Source organism: Triticum aestivum, chromosome 3A (genome assembly GCF_018294505.1).
Source record: "Triticum aestivum cultivar Chinese Spring chromosome 3A, IWGSC CS RefSeq v2.1, whole genome shotgun sequence".
Classification (NCBI taxonomy): domain Eukaryota; kingdom Viridiplantae; phylum Streptophyta; class Magnoliopsida; order Poales; family Poaceae; genus Triticum; species Triticum aestivum.
Genome location: NC_057800.1, coordinates 179,371,055 through 179,387,998, shown reverse-complemented (window position 1 = coordinate 179,387,998; position 16,944 = coordinate 179,371,055). Strand labels below are relative to the sequence as shown.

Below are 16,944 nucleotides of genomic sequence, written 5' to 3'. Positions count from 1 at the left end.
CTACGATGGAGTGTCGTGTGGCGGTGCAGGTGCACAAGGGGCTCAATAGCATGGATCTGCCGCCGTGGGGTCATGCGATGGCACAGTGAGGGACTGCTACTCCGGCGAAGCGGGCCATGGGGCGGTCTAGTTCAATGAGGATTTGGGTCCTAGCACCAAGATCTGACGGTTGCGATGGCGGATGTTGCATACATGGTGTCGGCCGGTGCCATGTGCTTAAGTAGCTGTCACTCAGATGTGCTCTTGCGTGCTTCCCAAAAGCTAGAGCAGTGGCCGCAGAGTGCAGATGTGGTGGCGCGATGGACCATGTGGTACGCTGACGTGCGTAGACCCATGTCTACGGTGCAGCAGTTCTGGTCTCCATAGAGCACGGTCGGCGCGTCTGATGTATGTTTGCGGCTCGGAACCATGTTGGTTCTTGGCCTCGGGGCGGTGCTCCTTTGTTCCTTAACGTCATGGTGCTCGATAGGGCATAGCGGCTCGTGCTGCGTTCGGCGGCTCTGCGTCTAGATGACCGTTGGTGGATCTCGGGCCTCGTGATGGAGGTTGGCCGCCGATGGTCTCCGCGAGGTGCTGATGGCTGCTGCAGATCTCGGGACTTCTTTGTTGGTGGCAGCTTCGATGGTGGTGGTGGTTGGTTGGCTTGCCGGAGCCTATGCGGCATGATGTGCGGCTGAGGTGGTGTGGGAGCTTGGGTGAAGACCCCGTCTCAGCTTTGTGTTGTGCCGAGTGATGGCGACGGCTGTGACCATCATTGACCTTCATGTATGCATAACTATTTTTTCCTCTCACACCCCTCCCATGCGGATCGGGCCATCACGACCACTCTGGGAGAAACCCCTGATCTTGTGTGACTATGGCAACACTTTGGTGTCGTATTCCTCCCGGGCGCTTCATCTTAGAAGTTCGACATCAGCAAGCAGGACCGTGTATGACGAGGTTGTGGCTTCCAGGCTTCCGTGGCAACGATGATGGCGGGAGCAATGTCAATGACGCAACAATGTTTGTGGTAGTCGGCACTTCTCCAACGTGCATGTGGGATTGCCTCGATTTGTTCGTCGCCGTGAAGTCGAAGTTACGACGGCGGGTCCATGTGGTGTGCCTGGTTTGTCCTTCGTAGTTCTTTGTCAAGTTTGGAGTTGCATTGTGTGGTTGCCACAATTACATTTTATGACAAACCTGAAAATAATTACTTTCGATTTTTTTCCGACTGAATATGTGTTGCATGTACAATATTTTTTATATAAATTCTTTTATCAGGTACTCCCTCCGTTCCGAATTACTTGTCACACGTGTGAATGTATCTAGATGTATTTTAGTTCTAGATACATCCATTTCAGCGACGAGGAATTTGGAACGAGGGAGTAGTATCAATAACCATTTCACTTCTAAGAAAAAAAGGAACCATTTCACCCCCTACCACTATTTCCCTCTTGCCACTTACCAAATTTTATGGCCCATCTTCTATCGGCCACGTGCCCACGTCCTCCCATCCCTCGCCCCTTTTCCCTCTGAAACCTCCCACGCTGCATCTTCTCTTCTCGCTTCCCCGCTGCCATGCGCCAACCCCGCCGTCACCCGTCGATCCGGCTGCGGCGCTGCGCACTTCCACCCTCGTTGCCCTCTCTAGTCCAGCAACATCACCTGCTCCCTTCAACTCCCATCTCGATCTTCATGGCCCTCAGATCTAGCAGCCCTCGGCCACGATGCTGCCGGATCTGGTCGGCTTGGCCTCATCGCCCCAACCAATAGGTGCTCGACGCCACTCCTCACGATTCAGGAACGCAGCGGTCTTCTTCATCAGCTCTATATCTCTCCACTTCCTACGCCATGTATCGGCCATCTGCCCTTTCTTGAAGCTCCTCCTCATCCAAGTGGCCACCTGATGTTGCCGAGTGGACCACGCTCACTCGCGCCTTCGCCCACCAGTACCAGGTTTGGTCGCCACTTCCTTTGCACAATTCATCGAGAAGGTCATCTGTGTGGCGTATGTGTGCTATTGTAATGGATGGCTTGTTTTTTGGTGGTTGAGGTGCAGGATTTTCTCGTGTCTTTCAAGTTGAATACCGGGGAGATTGAGGAGATGGTTCCATGGCGGGCTACTATGGTGGTGAGGTTCACGTTCTACAGTGAGGCCATGGCCATCGTTGTTTGCATGTCTGTTTAGGTATAGTTTTTGTTTGTATGATTGCTGAAAAACAAAGACAACCCTATTAGTTTGGAAAATAAAGTCAAGTCTATGTGTTGAAAGATAGTTTGGTTGACTAGTAACTAGTAAGTAGCCATTTGGCGCCAATGAGGTGAGATAGCTAGCTTGTGTTGATGCATGTACGTTTGATCAAGGCTACCTAGTTGCAGCAGTTGGAACTAGTACTACTCCCTCCATTCCTAAATATTTTTCTTTCTAGAGATTTCAACAAGTGACTACATACCAAGCAAAATGAGTGAATCTACACTCTAAAATATGTCTATATAAATACGTATGTGGTAGTCCATTTGAAATCTCTAAAAGACAAATATTTAGGAATGGAGGGAGTAGTACATAACAGAAGAGACACTGTGTCAGCATGTGCAATTAGGATTGGGATGTATACTTCATACTATTGTATAACTTAACTAGTTCTCCCTGCCAGACAACTAATTTACATTGAAGAGGTCCTCCATTCATGTAGTACGTACATTCCTTGTTCTTTTTTCCTTCAGTTTTGGTCTGTAGATGTACTTGTAAGTTTTTTCATCTCGATTTTGCTTTTCTTTTCAGTATTTTGTACTCTCTCTGTCTCAAAATAATGTCTCAACTTTGTACTAACATTAGTACAAAGTTATACTAACCTTGAGACACTTATTTTAGGACGGAGGGATTATTTCTGTAATATTTAGCTCCTGTTCCTAAAGATGTGCATCCACTGGCATGTTAACATCATGTCTTGTGTGTTCTTTCTCAATGATGTAGAGCAGGGTAGAGCAGGGGTTCTTACTTATTGTTCTTATACACGCTATGTTATCATGCAGGTGGCAGTTGGGACTATCTGAAGAGCAATAATGTAATGCTTTTGAGCTGAGGTACATGAAGTCGTATTTGAAAGCGGACGAGATGATGTTTGTCAACACGAAACTGAAAAGGTTGGTCCATCATCTCTTAGCCATACATCCCATCTAGTTATGCGCCAATTTAGTTCTAGACAACATGCGCATGGAGAAACATATATGCGAAAATACATGTATCTTCATCACTACCATTGAGTTCTGAACTTCTAATAAGAACATTGCCCTGTCAATCGACTTCCTTGTTTTGAGACCTTCCTTTTTTTATTTGAGATCTTGTGTCTGAGGCACACTGACCACTTGGCCAGCGTACAATGCCTTTGAAGACCATGCTATACAGATAACTTGCTTTGGGACCTTCTTTTTTTAGCTGATTTCTTAGCTTACCACATTGCCTAGGTGATACTACTGTACTATATATATAATGTATGCACCTGCTTGTGCCCTATTTTCCTAGATGTGGCTCATAACTGAGATATCTATCTATGGACTAGCTGTTTTCTTTACACTAAATCTATCTTAATTACGGTGCGAGGGGTAAAATTTTGTTGAACTCATATAGGAATTTTTTTTCCTATATCACATGGCCATCTTGGTCTAACTATAGCACATGGGGCTTCTGGAGATATGATGAATATAGTTAATTAGAAAATTGTCATGTGCTTGGAATTATATGAATGTTACAAGTAATTCAAAAAGCATGATGTGTTCTGAACTGTTGCAAACTTATTATAAAATTGAAATCACTGTGGTTTATTGGTATATTATTTCTGTAGTATACAGAGCAACGTGTAGTCCTCATTCTTTATTATTTTGAGTATGTGTTCCTGCTGATTCATGTTACCCTGAAAATTGCATGTGAAGGATCAAAAGGTAAATGTGTAGTCATACTGCTAGATAGCAGCTAACTAGTCAGTTAAAAGATCTAAAGTTTGTCACTATATGCTCAATTAAATTTCAACTACATTACATCATTTTCATCTCCCTTACAACTAGTCTAGTGAAACAATACTGGAGGAATCGTGATCTATGGCAAGGGTGATGATGTCTATGGCGATGATTGTCATGATCTACATGGCGATGAGCATTATGATCCATGAAGGGTGATGAGTCTAATGATCTTTCTTCAGGACATGCAACAAAGTGAACTTCTGAAGTTTTGGTCAATTTTAGCTTAGGCATAATGCTTGGACCATTATATATTAGTTACTATTTTGTTTTGCATTTCAAACTTCCTAGATAGATCATGATGAACAGTGTAATTTGGATGCACGTCATTAGGCTTATGGTATTTTGGAAGTTGCACTAAATATAATATATGTTACTTGGTCATGTATCATTGTGCAATTATGAGATATACTCCCTCTTCGTCCCAAAATATAAGATGTTTTTTGACACTATCATAGTGTAAAAAAACGTCTTACATTTTGGGACGGAGGGAGTATATTTGAAGTGGAAAGCAATCCTTGAGGGGTGACTAATGGCCTACCATATAACAAACATCTCAAGTACGGAGACTTCACTGTCGGTGAATCTCTATATTGATGGTCTTTGTTGGACTCTCAACCATAGGAACCCCCGAAGGGGTGTATACACAGTCGGCTATCGTAATGGCTTTTTCGGTTTCATTCTCCTCTCGGTTATAACAATCCGTGAAGGATTTTGTTCTCCTCTTGGTTATAACAAACCCCGAAGGGTGAAATATACCGTCATCTATTGCGAAAGCCGATGGGAACTAATAACAGTCAGAAAAATAGATATCCGACGGGGAACCGTTAGCTATAAGCGTCGTCAAGTTTATGTGAGCCGGCTGGCAACCAAAACATGCCCGACGGCTCACCGTCAGCTAATTACCCTCGGAGAAGGTATTACCCAGCAGTACCGTCAGCTATGAGTGTAATGGACGACGAAGCACAGCCGACGGGAGATTGCCGACGGTGTACCGTCAGTTATATGGAAATCCGACGGTGAACTGAAATATCCGACGGTAATTTGACCCTCGGTTATAATGAAAAATCTAGTAGTGAATCTGGTAGGACAGCCCTTCGTAGGGGACGATGCTGGCTTCGCTGTGCCCCACCAAGTGGCGGATCTTGGAGAGCACCATGGCGGCGTCGAGGTCCCTGGCGATGATGTACTTCTCGTCCAGCGCCTTGAGGGTCTGGTCGTCCACCATAGCAAGATCAGCGGCGACGCTGCTTTTGGAGAAGAAGGAGTGCAGGTCGCTCCCCTCCGCAGCGGTTCCCACGGCTGTTTCCTCCGCTGCGGCCATGGCTGCGAGAAATCGAACCCAACACAATTGTTCAGTGTTCCAAATTCCAATGTGGGGAAGTTGGAACAATGTAGAGGCAAGTTTAGATGGAGCAGGATGCCTACCTCGCCTCTGCCGGAAAACTCGCCTCGCCGCCGAAGCCCGAAGAGATGAAGGGGCTGGCTAGGAGTCCACGAGACGCCGCTGCCGAACCCCCGCCTCGCCTCGCCACGCCGTCGAAGAGGTTTCTAGGGTTGTTCTCTCTTCTGGAACTTTTCTTTTGCGCATGTCTCTCTTCTGGAACTTCCTATTTATTTATCGCCTCTAGTAAAGGAAAGTCTTTTTTAGAGGAATCTAGTGAAGGAAAGTATGCATCTTTTTCTATTGAAACAAAGGAAAGTTTTTTTCCGAGAATCTAAAACAAAGAATTTTTTAAGGAAAAGCTTGCTTTATTAATCAAAGGACGGATATATCGTCTGCCAGCAGACTCATAATGAAATCCGGGCATCAATCCAACGAGATGAATTATTAGCACGTACCATCTAACCAGCTCATGAGCTACATAATTTGACTCTTTAATACAAAGATAAAGAATTTAGCTTAAGGATTTTTTTAGAACTTGAAACAAAGGAAAGTAAGTATCTGTTTTTCGATAGGGTTACAAATTTGGACGCGTCTAATGGGTGGCCGACTGCCCACTAGTGCGATCGAGCGACCGGCCTAAAAAGGTAAGGCCATGCCTCCCCCACCCCAATGGTATAGAAAAGGAAGGACAGGCGGCCACCAAACCGAATCGATCGAGCGGCCAATCTCGAACAGAAAAGTCCACTCCCACGTGGCCAGCTGTACCTACCCAGCGTCCCAGCCCCTCCCACGCCCACTCACCCCCACACTCGCATGCTACCTTCTTCTTCTCCCAGAAGAAGGGGATCCTAGGCCCTTCTTCCTCCTTCTGTACAGCCGCCATGGCAACCCCAAAGTAGAAGAAACTGCTTCAAAAAAGAGATCTAAGAGCAAGGTGATCAAAATCATACTAGGCAACAACATCAGGCACGTAATTCCCCTCTGCCCCTCTTCAGTTCCCCCTCTTGTACTGCATATGTAAACCCCCTTCTCCATGGATCTAGCACAAATCCATGGAGAAGCTGCTTCAAGAAAGGTGTGGATCTGGCACATCACCCCATTGTCAACATCACACCCCCCCTCCCCCCTCCCATGAGTGTCATGTCTGCAAACTGAAAACCAACCATGGACACAAGCCTACCATTTTCTGGTTCATGCAACTAAACACAAGTCATTAGGTTTAGTTGCACAAGCACTACATCCTGGTTAATTTCCTGGTTTAACGTGCAACTAAACACAAGTCATTAGGTTTAGTTGAACAGCTTTCTAGTTGCACAATAAACATGGTTTGAGATCAACTTTAACAAAACTGAACATGTTTTGTAACATGCATGCCAGCCAAGTTTCCCCCTAGATGTGTTCAGCAAGTCGACTAAGACATATTTTCTGGCCAACTAAAACATGAGTCTAGCCAACTCATGCATTCTACCAAAACTAAACATGCATTCTACCAAGTTATAGTTATTGTTTGCAAATGAACACATTGACTGTCCAAAGAATATGTGCAACTAAAATTCATATATGTGCAACTGAACATACATCCCAGACAACTGAACCTGTATTCTGGCAACTCAACATGCATGCTAGGCAAACTAAAATATGCATTGTACCCCACATGAACTAGATGTTTTGTGAGTGAATACTTTAAAAAACCTGAAGTATATGTGCAATAAAAATAAATAACAATGACTATTTGATTGGGATATCAAGCATAGGGGATGAGTTGCAGATATCAAGCATCATAGCCAGAATGAAACTTGTATACTAGCTAAACTCAACGTGCATTGTAGACAAAACTAAACATGCATTCTACTGACTTGAACTTGTTGTTTGCAAATGAACACAGTAAAAACTGTAGAATCTGTGCAACCAAAAATCCATAAATGTGCAAAGGAAAAACATGTATCCTAGCCAGCTGAAACATGTATCCTGACCAAACTGAACATGCATGTTGGCCAGCTGAAAAACATGTATCCTGGCCAACTGAACATGTATCTTGGCCAACTGAAACATGCATCCTCGCCAAAACCAAAAAACTATAGTATGGCAGAAAAACACAAAGAACTTTTGTGAAAACCAGACAATGATGCATACCAACTTCTCCAGCAATTTGTGCAACAGAAAAATAAAGTAGGCTAATGAAACCACAAACCATAGTAAAATAGTCATGCATATATTCTTGTCCCACACATATTGGAAAGCTATAGTGTAGAAATATGTTCAATATACTAGAATTAAAAACATAAACTGCGATGAAACATATATCTATAATCTGTCATACAAATCTTCTTTCTTCTTTCACCTGGATTTTCCATCTCAATTGTAGCATCAAATTATGTGCAGAAAAATCTAAATCAGCTCCTTGCCAACAGAAAGCCTGCAGATCATTGTAGCAAACAGAGGAAAAAGTCAGAAAAATACTGAAGTAAAAAAGTCATGTTCTTTATCTATGCCACCTATTTACTGTAAACTATGCAACTAACATAACCATTCTATGCACTCAAAAACATGCATACCTATTATAAAAAAGATTCTGCTATAGACATGTAGCTTTTGCAATTAAGATTGTCATAATGGTATGCAAGTGCTTATGATTGTGTTGTAGCACACAGAAACAAAAATGTTTTTAGGTTGTTTGAAACACTCTTACATGATTAAACTGATGACATCACTTCCATCTTTTTTATGTGCAGGGGATGTGTGGCAGTAGCAAAAAAAGGAAAATGATTGATCTCATTGAGTTGCCTCCCGATCTCAATGAGATTCCTCATGATATGGATCAGCAGCAACCCGGCGTACCACTAGGAGCTAGTGCTGATTATGGGAGAGAAAATGAGCACTCTGTTTACTACACACAGACAAGTCGTGGGCCTAACCCTATGGGCCATGACAATGTGGCAGGGCAGTCATCAACCTGTGGTGCCCCTGTAGTGGTGTCTTTGCAGTCAGAGAGCCATACTCTTGATGACACGGGCAGTGCGGCAAATGTTCCTGGTCCAACTAGGACTAAGCTAGGAGCAGGTGCTGTTGACGGTGATGTGCAAGGAGAAGAAGGAGAGGATGAGGCTGGTTCTCAACCCATGGAACCCTATGTTGGCATGAGGTTTGACAACCTTCAAATTGCTAAGGATCACTACAACAGCTACGCCCTATGGATGGGTTTCTCTGTCAAGATGAACACCTCTAGGCGGACAACTCTCACCAATGTATTGGTAAAACAACAATTTTGTTGCAACAAGTACAAGAAGACCAAAGCTAATGATGGAGGAGTTGAGGCTCCTCCTATCCTGGACCCCATACCAGATCCAAAACCTGTTGATAGTGATGAGGAAATGGAAGATGAACCTCCAATCTTTGCTGAAGAGGAGGCTGGTCCTAGTAAGAAAAATAAGAATTGGAAACACGAGACAATAAAGTAGACTCAATGCAAGGCAACAATGTTGGTGAAGTTGCTAGATGGGCGATGGGAGGTGACACACTTTGTTCGTGACCACGATCATCCGCTGGTGAACAAACCTTTGTTGTCCAAATACTTGTGATCACACCAAGGCATCTCTCCTAATAAAAAGGTGTTTTTATGCATCTTGTATAACTGCAACTTGACTACAGGTGTGTTCTATATACCTTACGTAATTAAGTTTCCCTCTAGGCAGTCCAGTGTGCAACTGTTATGGTACTAGTGTGCAACTAAAATGTCTTAAGTGTGCAACTAGTGTCCAACTTCCCATGCTGTTTCTATATCACTTTAGTGCTTGTTGTGCAACTAGATTACCTTCATTGTGCAACTACACAATGTCCTGTGTGCAAAATGCAAGTGTTTTTAAAGGCACAGCTACTTGTCCATTTCTTGCAACTATCCTCTGTGCCACCACATGTCATATTATTGTGTAGCTGGATGTGTGCATTTGTGCGACTAAAAAAAGATATATTGTTTCTTTTTGTATTATGCAGGACGTATGATGCATATAATAGTAGAGCTTTATGGATCTGAGATGATGGTGCCGTTCGGACCAAAGGCGATAACAAATCTATGTACAAGTTTCCGTAGAGATGACACAAAGGAGGGTGACATGATTGAGACAATTGCGCACTTCAACGATATACAGAAAGCCGATCCAAACTTCTTCTATAAGGTAAAATATGATGAAGAGGACAAAGTTGTCAACATATTTTGGGTGTATGGCTTAGCTTGAAAAGCTTATGCGGAGGCGTACCACGATTACATATCATTTGACACCAACTACATGACCAACATGTACAATATGTTGTTCGCGCCCTTCATCGGAATAAACCGACATGGCCAATCTTTCATGCTGGGTTGCGCGTTTGTGAGGCAGGAGTTGGCATCGAGCTTTGATTGGGTTTTCCGAGCATTCCTAGTGGCTATGGATGGCAAACCTCCTGATAACTTCATACCCAATTAGGATGGTGTGATGAAGCAGTCAATAGACAACATCTTTCCCACCACCGTGCATCGCTGTTGTCGATGGCACATCATGAAAAAGGCTCAGGAAAAAGTTGGTTGGCTTTTGTGCCGAAATCCAGGGCTCTCTGATGATTTCAAATACTGTGTTGACTTTAGCTTCACTCCAGACGAGTTTGAGCAGGATTGGGCTGGGTTAATGATGAAGTACGAGGCTATGACACACCCACACACACACACTTTGAGAAGTTGTACGAATACAGGTCAACTTGGGTGCCGTGCTACTTCAAACACAGGTTCTTCCCCTTCCTGCAGTCTACACAATGTAGTGAGGGGTTCAACACCGTCCTAAAAAGATATGTGAACCCACACAACTCAATGTTGAACTTCGTCAAGCAATATGAAAAAAATTAGAACCACATCCTTGCCAAGGAAGGCTTCTATGATTACAGGACATAACACCTTGAGAATGAGCTATGGTCCAACTTCCCAATAGAGAGGCAAGCTTACGAAACCTACACTAGGGACCTTTACCGCAAGTTCTGAGAAGAGTTTGAGCTGATTAGACGTTACAATGCGTTCCAAGTTGGTGCTGATATTTTTGAGCTCAGACCAAACCAGGAATTTGTTTTCAAATATGGTTCTTGAAACTACTTGGTGCAGGAAGGGTTGGGGCAGGTTACTATTTGTGTGAGTGCTGCAAAATGAACAAGGACGACATGCTTTGTTGCCACATCCTCAAGGTGTTCACCCATCTTGGAGTTGATGTCATACCGGAAAGGTACATGCTACGGTGGACACCTACTGTTGTTCCTAGTGCGCCAGGGACCGGGTATGAGCAACCGGATGAAATGCCTCCTCAATCAAAGAAGCAGATAAGGGAAAGAAACATCATATACGATTTTAGGAAACTACCCAAGTTTGCGAGTGGCTCTGATGCAGCACAGGCCATTGTATACAAGCATATGCGCGGAGCACATACCAAGATCGGCCACCTGAACAAGTCCAAGAAATAGAAAAAACCGGCAGCTGCTATGGGGCCATCAGGTGATGGCAACCCTCGAGGACCTCCTCCACCTCATGGCCCTACACGGCATGCTCCACCACCGCCTCCCCCACCTGGCCCAACAAGTAGTGTCCCGCGTGCTCCTCCAATGGCCCTATAGGAAGTACTCAAGGGGCTCATCATCCAACTAATTACCTGCCCCAACTCCACATCTAACTAGGTGTGTAACTTCAGTTGCAAACATCATGGTGCCCAGTTGCATAGAACAGCCTACCTAGTTGCGCATGCACACAAACTCATTCGGCCTACGTGCACCACCCCGAAACCCTGTTGAGCGCGCTATTTTAGTTTGAGCATGAAGATAAAGAACTAACTTGGTTTTCCCATTCTATCTATAGGTGATTACCATCCAAGTTCCATGACGGGCCGTACTACGACAAGTTTTCTTTTCAACTTAACTTGCGCACAACAACCGGTTAGTTGCACATCATGAGTTGTGTGGTTGCAGAGAACATCAATCTTGGTTGCGCAAAAAATACTAAACTTTTTATATGATTATTCCACAGGTGATCGAACACAACCTGGTGATGGTCCAGCGCCCACGCACACTGGTCCTACTGCCCTGTCGGAGGTTGCATCCCTTGCACAAGCCTCTGATGATTTTGTGCCCAGGGATCCGCCAAGGTCCACTACAAAGGGTAGGCCGAAGAGTCGATGGTACAAATCGGCGCTAGAGCTACACCCAAAGAAGAAAAACAAATGGAGCCACTGCTAGTCTACAGAGCACACTATCGTTGTGTGTCCACTCAGGCCGCTATGATTCTCTTGCATCATTTGTATGGAAAAAGGGGGAAAGTAAAAGAATGATTGTTTTTTATTAATGTTGGGACCAACTGGACACATTCAACATCTATGCTTTCTCTTCTCTAAGTTGTTTTCCTTGAATTAGTTCATGCACTGTGTAAATGGTTGCTATTTGTGCCTTTGTTGGCAAATGGTATAATATTTTGTTGTTGAACAGTTGTATGCCCAGTGCTCCTAATGTGTCAACAAAAGTGATGACATTGAGTTGCAATGGAATTACTACTAGTGTGCAACTACAAAATCTATCAAAAAATTGTGCAAACCAGCAAGGCATTAAAAAGGGTAGAGCATAAAAAGAGTACTAACCTAGTCCTTGTCATATCTCAGCAACTTCCTCCATGGGGCGGAGTTGTGCACGCTGGTGACCCAATCATATGCCAGCTTCTTCCTGATGTTAAGTACTTCCTTGGGCTCATAGTAGGGCAGTTGGCTACCGTTCCACTCAGTGGCGTTAAGCACTGCAAATAGCCCACACTCATTGCTGCGGTGGGGAAAGGAAAATTTGTCATAGAAATTTAAAACCAATAAGATTATGTACTCTGTGGCACTGTGCAACTAATTATGTGCCACTATGCAACTACTGATGTTCCACTGTGCAACTGGCTAGATAATCCATGAGAAAAACATAAAAATGAACAGAGATTGCAAACTAGTTGTGTGTCTTATAAAACTATAGATTGTACATCTATAAAACAAATAATCATTTAAACCAGAGAAAAAACAGTACATTGATACGTCTCCAACATATCTATAATTTTTGATTGCTCCATGCTATATTATCTACTATTTTGGACTATATTGGGCCTTATTTTCCACTTTTATATTATTTTTGGGACTAACCTATTAACCGGAGGCCCAGCCCAGAATTGCTGTTTTTTTGCCTATTTCAGTGTTTCAGATAAACGGAATATCAAACGGAGTCCAAACGGAATAAAATCTTAGGGAACATGATTATCTCACGGAACGTGATCCAGGAGACTTGGACCCTGCTCCAAGGAACAAAAGAGGCGGTCACGAGGGTGGGGGTGCGCCCCCCTGCCTCGTGGGCCCCTCGTTGCTCCTCCGACGTACTTCTTCCTCCTATATATACCCACGTACCCCCAAACTATCAGAACAGGAGCCAAACACCTAATTCCACCGCCGCAACTTTCTGTATCCATGAGATCCCATCTCGGGGCCTGTTCCGGAGCTCCGCTGGAAGAGGGCCGTCATCACGGAGGGCTTCTAAATCATCATAGCCTCTCCAATGAAGTGTGAGTAGTTTACCTCAGACCTTTGGTTCCATAGTTAGTAGCTAGATGGCTTCTTCTCTCTCTTTGAATCTCAATACAAAGTTCTCCCCCTCTCTTGTGGAGATCTATTCGATGTAATCTTCTTTTTGCGGTTTGTTTGTTGAGACTGATGAATTGTGGGTTTATGATCAAGTCTATCTATGAATAATATTTGAATATTCTCTGAATTCTTTTATGTATGATTGGTTATATTTGCAAGTCTCTTCGAATTATCCGTTTGGTTTAGCCAACTAGATTGGTAGTTCTTGCCATGGGAGAAGTGCTTAGCTTTGGGTTCGATCTTGCGTTGTCCTTCCCTAGTGACAGAAGGGGCAGCAAGGCACGTATTGTATCATTGCCATCGAGGATAACAAGATGGGGTTTATTTCATATTGCATGAATTTATCTCTCTACATCATGTCATCTTGCTTAAGGCGTTACTCTGTTTTTAACTTAATACTCTAGATGCATGCTGGATAGCGATCGATGAGTGGAGTAATAGTAGTAGATGCAGAATCGTTTCGATCTACTTGTCACGGACGTGATGCCTATATACATGATCATGCCTAGATATTCTCATAACTATGCTCAATTCTGTCAATTGCTCAACAGTAATTTGTTCACCCACCGTAGAATACTTATGCTCTTGAGAGAAGCTACTAGTGAAACCTATGGCCCCCGGGTCTATTCTCATCATATCAATCTCCATTACTTTAATCTTGCTTTTCTTTTTACTTTGCCTTTACTTTTTACTTTGCATCTTTATACCAAAAATATTATATCTATCAGATCTCACTCTCGTAAGTGACCGTGAAGGGCTTGACAACCCCTAATCGCATTGGTTGCGAGTAGCTATCGCTTTGTGCAGGTACGAGGGACTTGAGTGTGGGCTCCTACTGGATTGATACCTTGGTTCTCAAAAACCGAGGGAAATACTTACGCCACTCTGCTGCATCATCCCTTCCTCTTCGGGGAAAACCAACGCAAGCTAAAGACGTAGCAAGAAGGATTTCTGGCGCCGTCGCCGGGGAGTCTACGCAAAAAGTCAACATACCAAGTACCCATCACAATCCCTATCTCTCGCATTACATTATTTGCCATTTGCCTCTCGTTTTCCTCTCCCCCCAATTCACCCTTGCCGTTTTATTCGCCCTCTCTCTCCCTATCCTCCCTCTCTGTTTTCCTCTTGTTTGCTCGCGTGCTAGTTTGTTTGCTTGTCGTCATGGCTAGTCCTCTTTCTGCTCCTATGTCTCCCGAGTTTGAAGTCCTTCACTTCAAACAAAAGCAAGGAGAAAACTTAAAGGATGCTTGGTTTAGAATGTTGGAATCTTATCGTAAATGCACCCTAGAAGTAAATTTCAGAATTTTGCTTCGCAATTTTTTTGTTGGGCTTAATATATCTCATAGACAACTTTTGGATTGTGTTGCCAAAGGCAATTTTATTGAAATTGATCCCAGTATCGCTCATGAAATTATGGAAGGTATAGTAGGAACTTTACCTGAACAAAAGGGGCCCCATCATACTCAATAGGAAACGCAAGTTTTTGAGAAAATTTGCGAAGTAACTAAGATTTTACAATAATCTCTTGAACCTCTTAAGAGCGTTAGCGGAAATCTTCACCGCATGAATATGTTAATTACTCTTTGCAATAAGCGGTTGGATTCTTTAGATCTCAAGATCTCCGAATATGAAGGGAAATGTAAGGAACCTCCCGGATTCGAGCATAACATCACTAAAATAATTAAGAATCAAGATGGCAATACCTAGATCTATCTTCGCTTTTATGCGTAGCTAGGGGCGTTAAACGGTAGCGCTTGTTGGGAGGCAACCCAATTTTATTTTTATTCCTTGCCTTTTGCTCCTGTTTGGTAATTAATAAATTATTTAGCCTCTGTTTTGGTTGTGTTTTTTTGTGTTTAATTAGTGTTTGTGCCAAGTAGAACCGTTGGGAAGACTTGGGGAAAGTCTTGTTGAACTTGCTGTAAAAAACAGAAACTTTAGCGCTCACGAGACCTGCTGTTATTTTTATTTAAAGAGTGATATTTAGTTAATTCTTTTTTCATATGATTAATATATAAATTCCTCACGTCCGTCAATTTATTTTAGAATTTTTGGGGTTCCAGATCTTGCGCTAGCTACAGATTACTACAGACTGTTCTGTTTTTTACAGATTCTGTTTTTCGTGTGTTGTTTGCTTATTTTGATGAATCTATGGCTAGTAAAATAGTTTATAATCCATACATAAGTTGGAATACAGTAGGTTTAACACCAATATAAATAAATAATGAGTTCATTACAGTACCTTGAAGTGGTCTTTTGTTTTCTTTCGCTAACGGAGCTCACGAGTTTTCTATTTTGAGTTTTGTGTTGTGAAGTTTTCAAGTTTTGGGTGAATTATTTTGATGGATCATGGAACAAGGAGTGGCAAGAGCCTAAGCTTGGGGATTCCCATGGCACCCCCAAGATAATCCAAGGACACCAAAAAGTCAAAGCTTGGGGATGCCCCCGGAAGGCATCCCCTCTTTCATCCACTTCCATCGGTAATTTACTTGGAGCTATATTTTTATTCACCAACATGATATGTGTTTTGCTTGGAGCGTCTTGTATTATTTGTGTCTTTGTGTCTTAGTATGCCACAATCATCCTTTCTGTACACACCTTTTTAGAGAGCCATACATGAATTAAAATTTGATAGAATACTCTATGTGCTTCACTTATATCTTTTGAGCGTAGTAGTTTTGCTCTATGTGCTTCACTTATATCTTTTGAGCTAGATAATTTTGCTCTATGTGCTTCACTTATATCTTTTGAGTGTTATAATTTTGCTCTGTGTGCTTCACTTAGATCTTTTAGATCACGGTGGTGGATTCGTTTTAAAGAAACTATTTATCTCTCATGCTTCACTTAAATTATTTTGAGAGTCTCTTAGTAGCATGGTAATTTGCTTAATAATAATATGCTTGGTATTCAAGATTTGTGAAACTTTCTTTTGAGTGTGTTGAATACTAATAAAATATTGAAGCATGATAATTGTTTTGAGATATGGAGGTGATAATATTAAAGTCATGCTAGTTGAGTAGTTGTGAATTTAAAGAATACTTGTGTTAAGGTTTGTGATTCCCGTAGCGTGCACGTATGGTGAACCGTTATGTAACGAAGTCGGAGCATGATTTATTTATTGATTGTCTTCCTTATGAGTGGCGGTCGGGGACGAGCGATGGTCTTTTCCTACCAATCTATCCCCCTAGGAGCATGCGCGTAATACTTTGCTTTGATAACTTCTAGATTTTTGCAATAAGTATATGAGTTCTTTATGACTAATGCTGAGTCCATGGATTATACGCACTCTCACCCTCCCACCTTTGCTAGCCTCTCTAATACCATGCACCTTTCGCCGGTATCATACACCTACCATATACCTTCCTCAAAACAGCCACCATACCTACCTATTATGGCATTTCCATAGCCATTCCGAGATATATTGCCATGCAACTTTCCACCATCTAGTTCATCATGACACATTCATCATTGTCATATTGCTTAGCATGATCATGTAGTTGACATAGTATTTGTGGTAAAGCCACCATTCATAATTTCTTCATACTTGTCACTCTTGATTCATTGCATATCCTGGTACACCGCCGGAGGCATCCATATAGAGTCATACTTTGTTTTAGAATCGAGTTGTAATCGTTGAGTTGTAAATAAATAAAAGTGTGATGATCATCATTCAATAGAGCATTGTCCCAATAAAAAAAGGGAGAAAGGCCAAAGAAAAAAGAAGGCCCAAAAAAAGGGGCAATGCTACTATCCTTTTTCCACACTTGTGCTTCAAAGTAGCACCATGATATAGCGAGTCTCATATATTGTGCTTCAAAGTAGCACCATGTTCTTCATATAGAGAGTCTCATATGTTGTCACTTTCATATACTAGTGGGAATTTTTCATTATAGAACTTGG

At 42.7% G+C, this 16,944-nt stretch overlaps 1 protein-coding gene across 7 annotated transcripts; it reads left to right on the top strand.

Moving 5' to 3' along the window:
* Positions 1-1,479: 1,479 nt before the first annotated feature.
* LOC123060872 (uncharacterized) lies at positions 1,480-9,014 on the top strand. 7 transcript variants are annotated; one of them, XR_006428200.1, is made up of 4 exons: positions 1,480-1,935; positions 2,039-2,110; positions 3,013-3,123; positions 8,113-9,014. XR_006428200.1 is itself a non-coding variant. In XM_044483738.1 (2 exons), exon 2 carries the CDS (start codon positions 8,116-8,118, stop codon positions 8,836-8,838), a length of 723 nt encoding a protein of 240 aa, XP_044339673.1. In that variant the 5' UTR covers positions 2,174-3,123; positions 8,113-8,115; the 3' UTR covers positions 8,839-9,014. The 7 variants fall into 7 exon arrangements, 1 of the variants encoding a protein (XP_044339673.1); XR_006428199.1 differs by having other exon boundaries at positions 2,039-2,167; XR_006428201.1 differs by lacking the exon at positions 8,113-9,014 and adding an exon at positions 4,047-4,377.
* Positions 9,015-16,944: the final 7,930 nt, after the last annotated feature.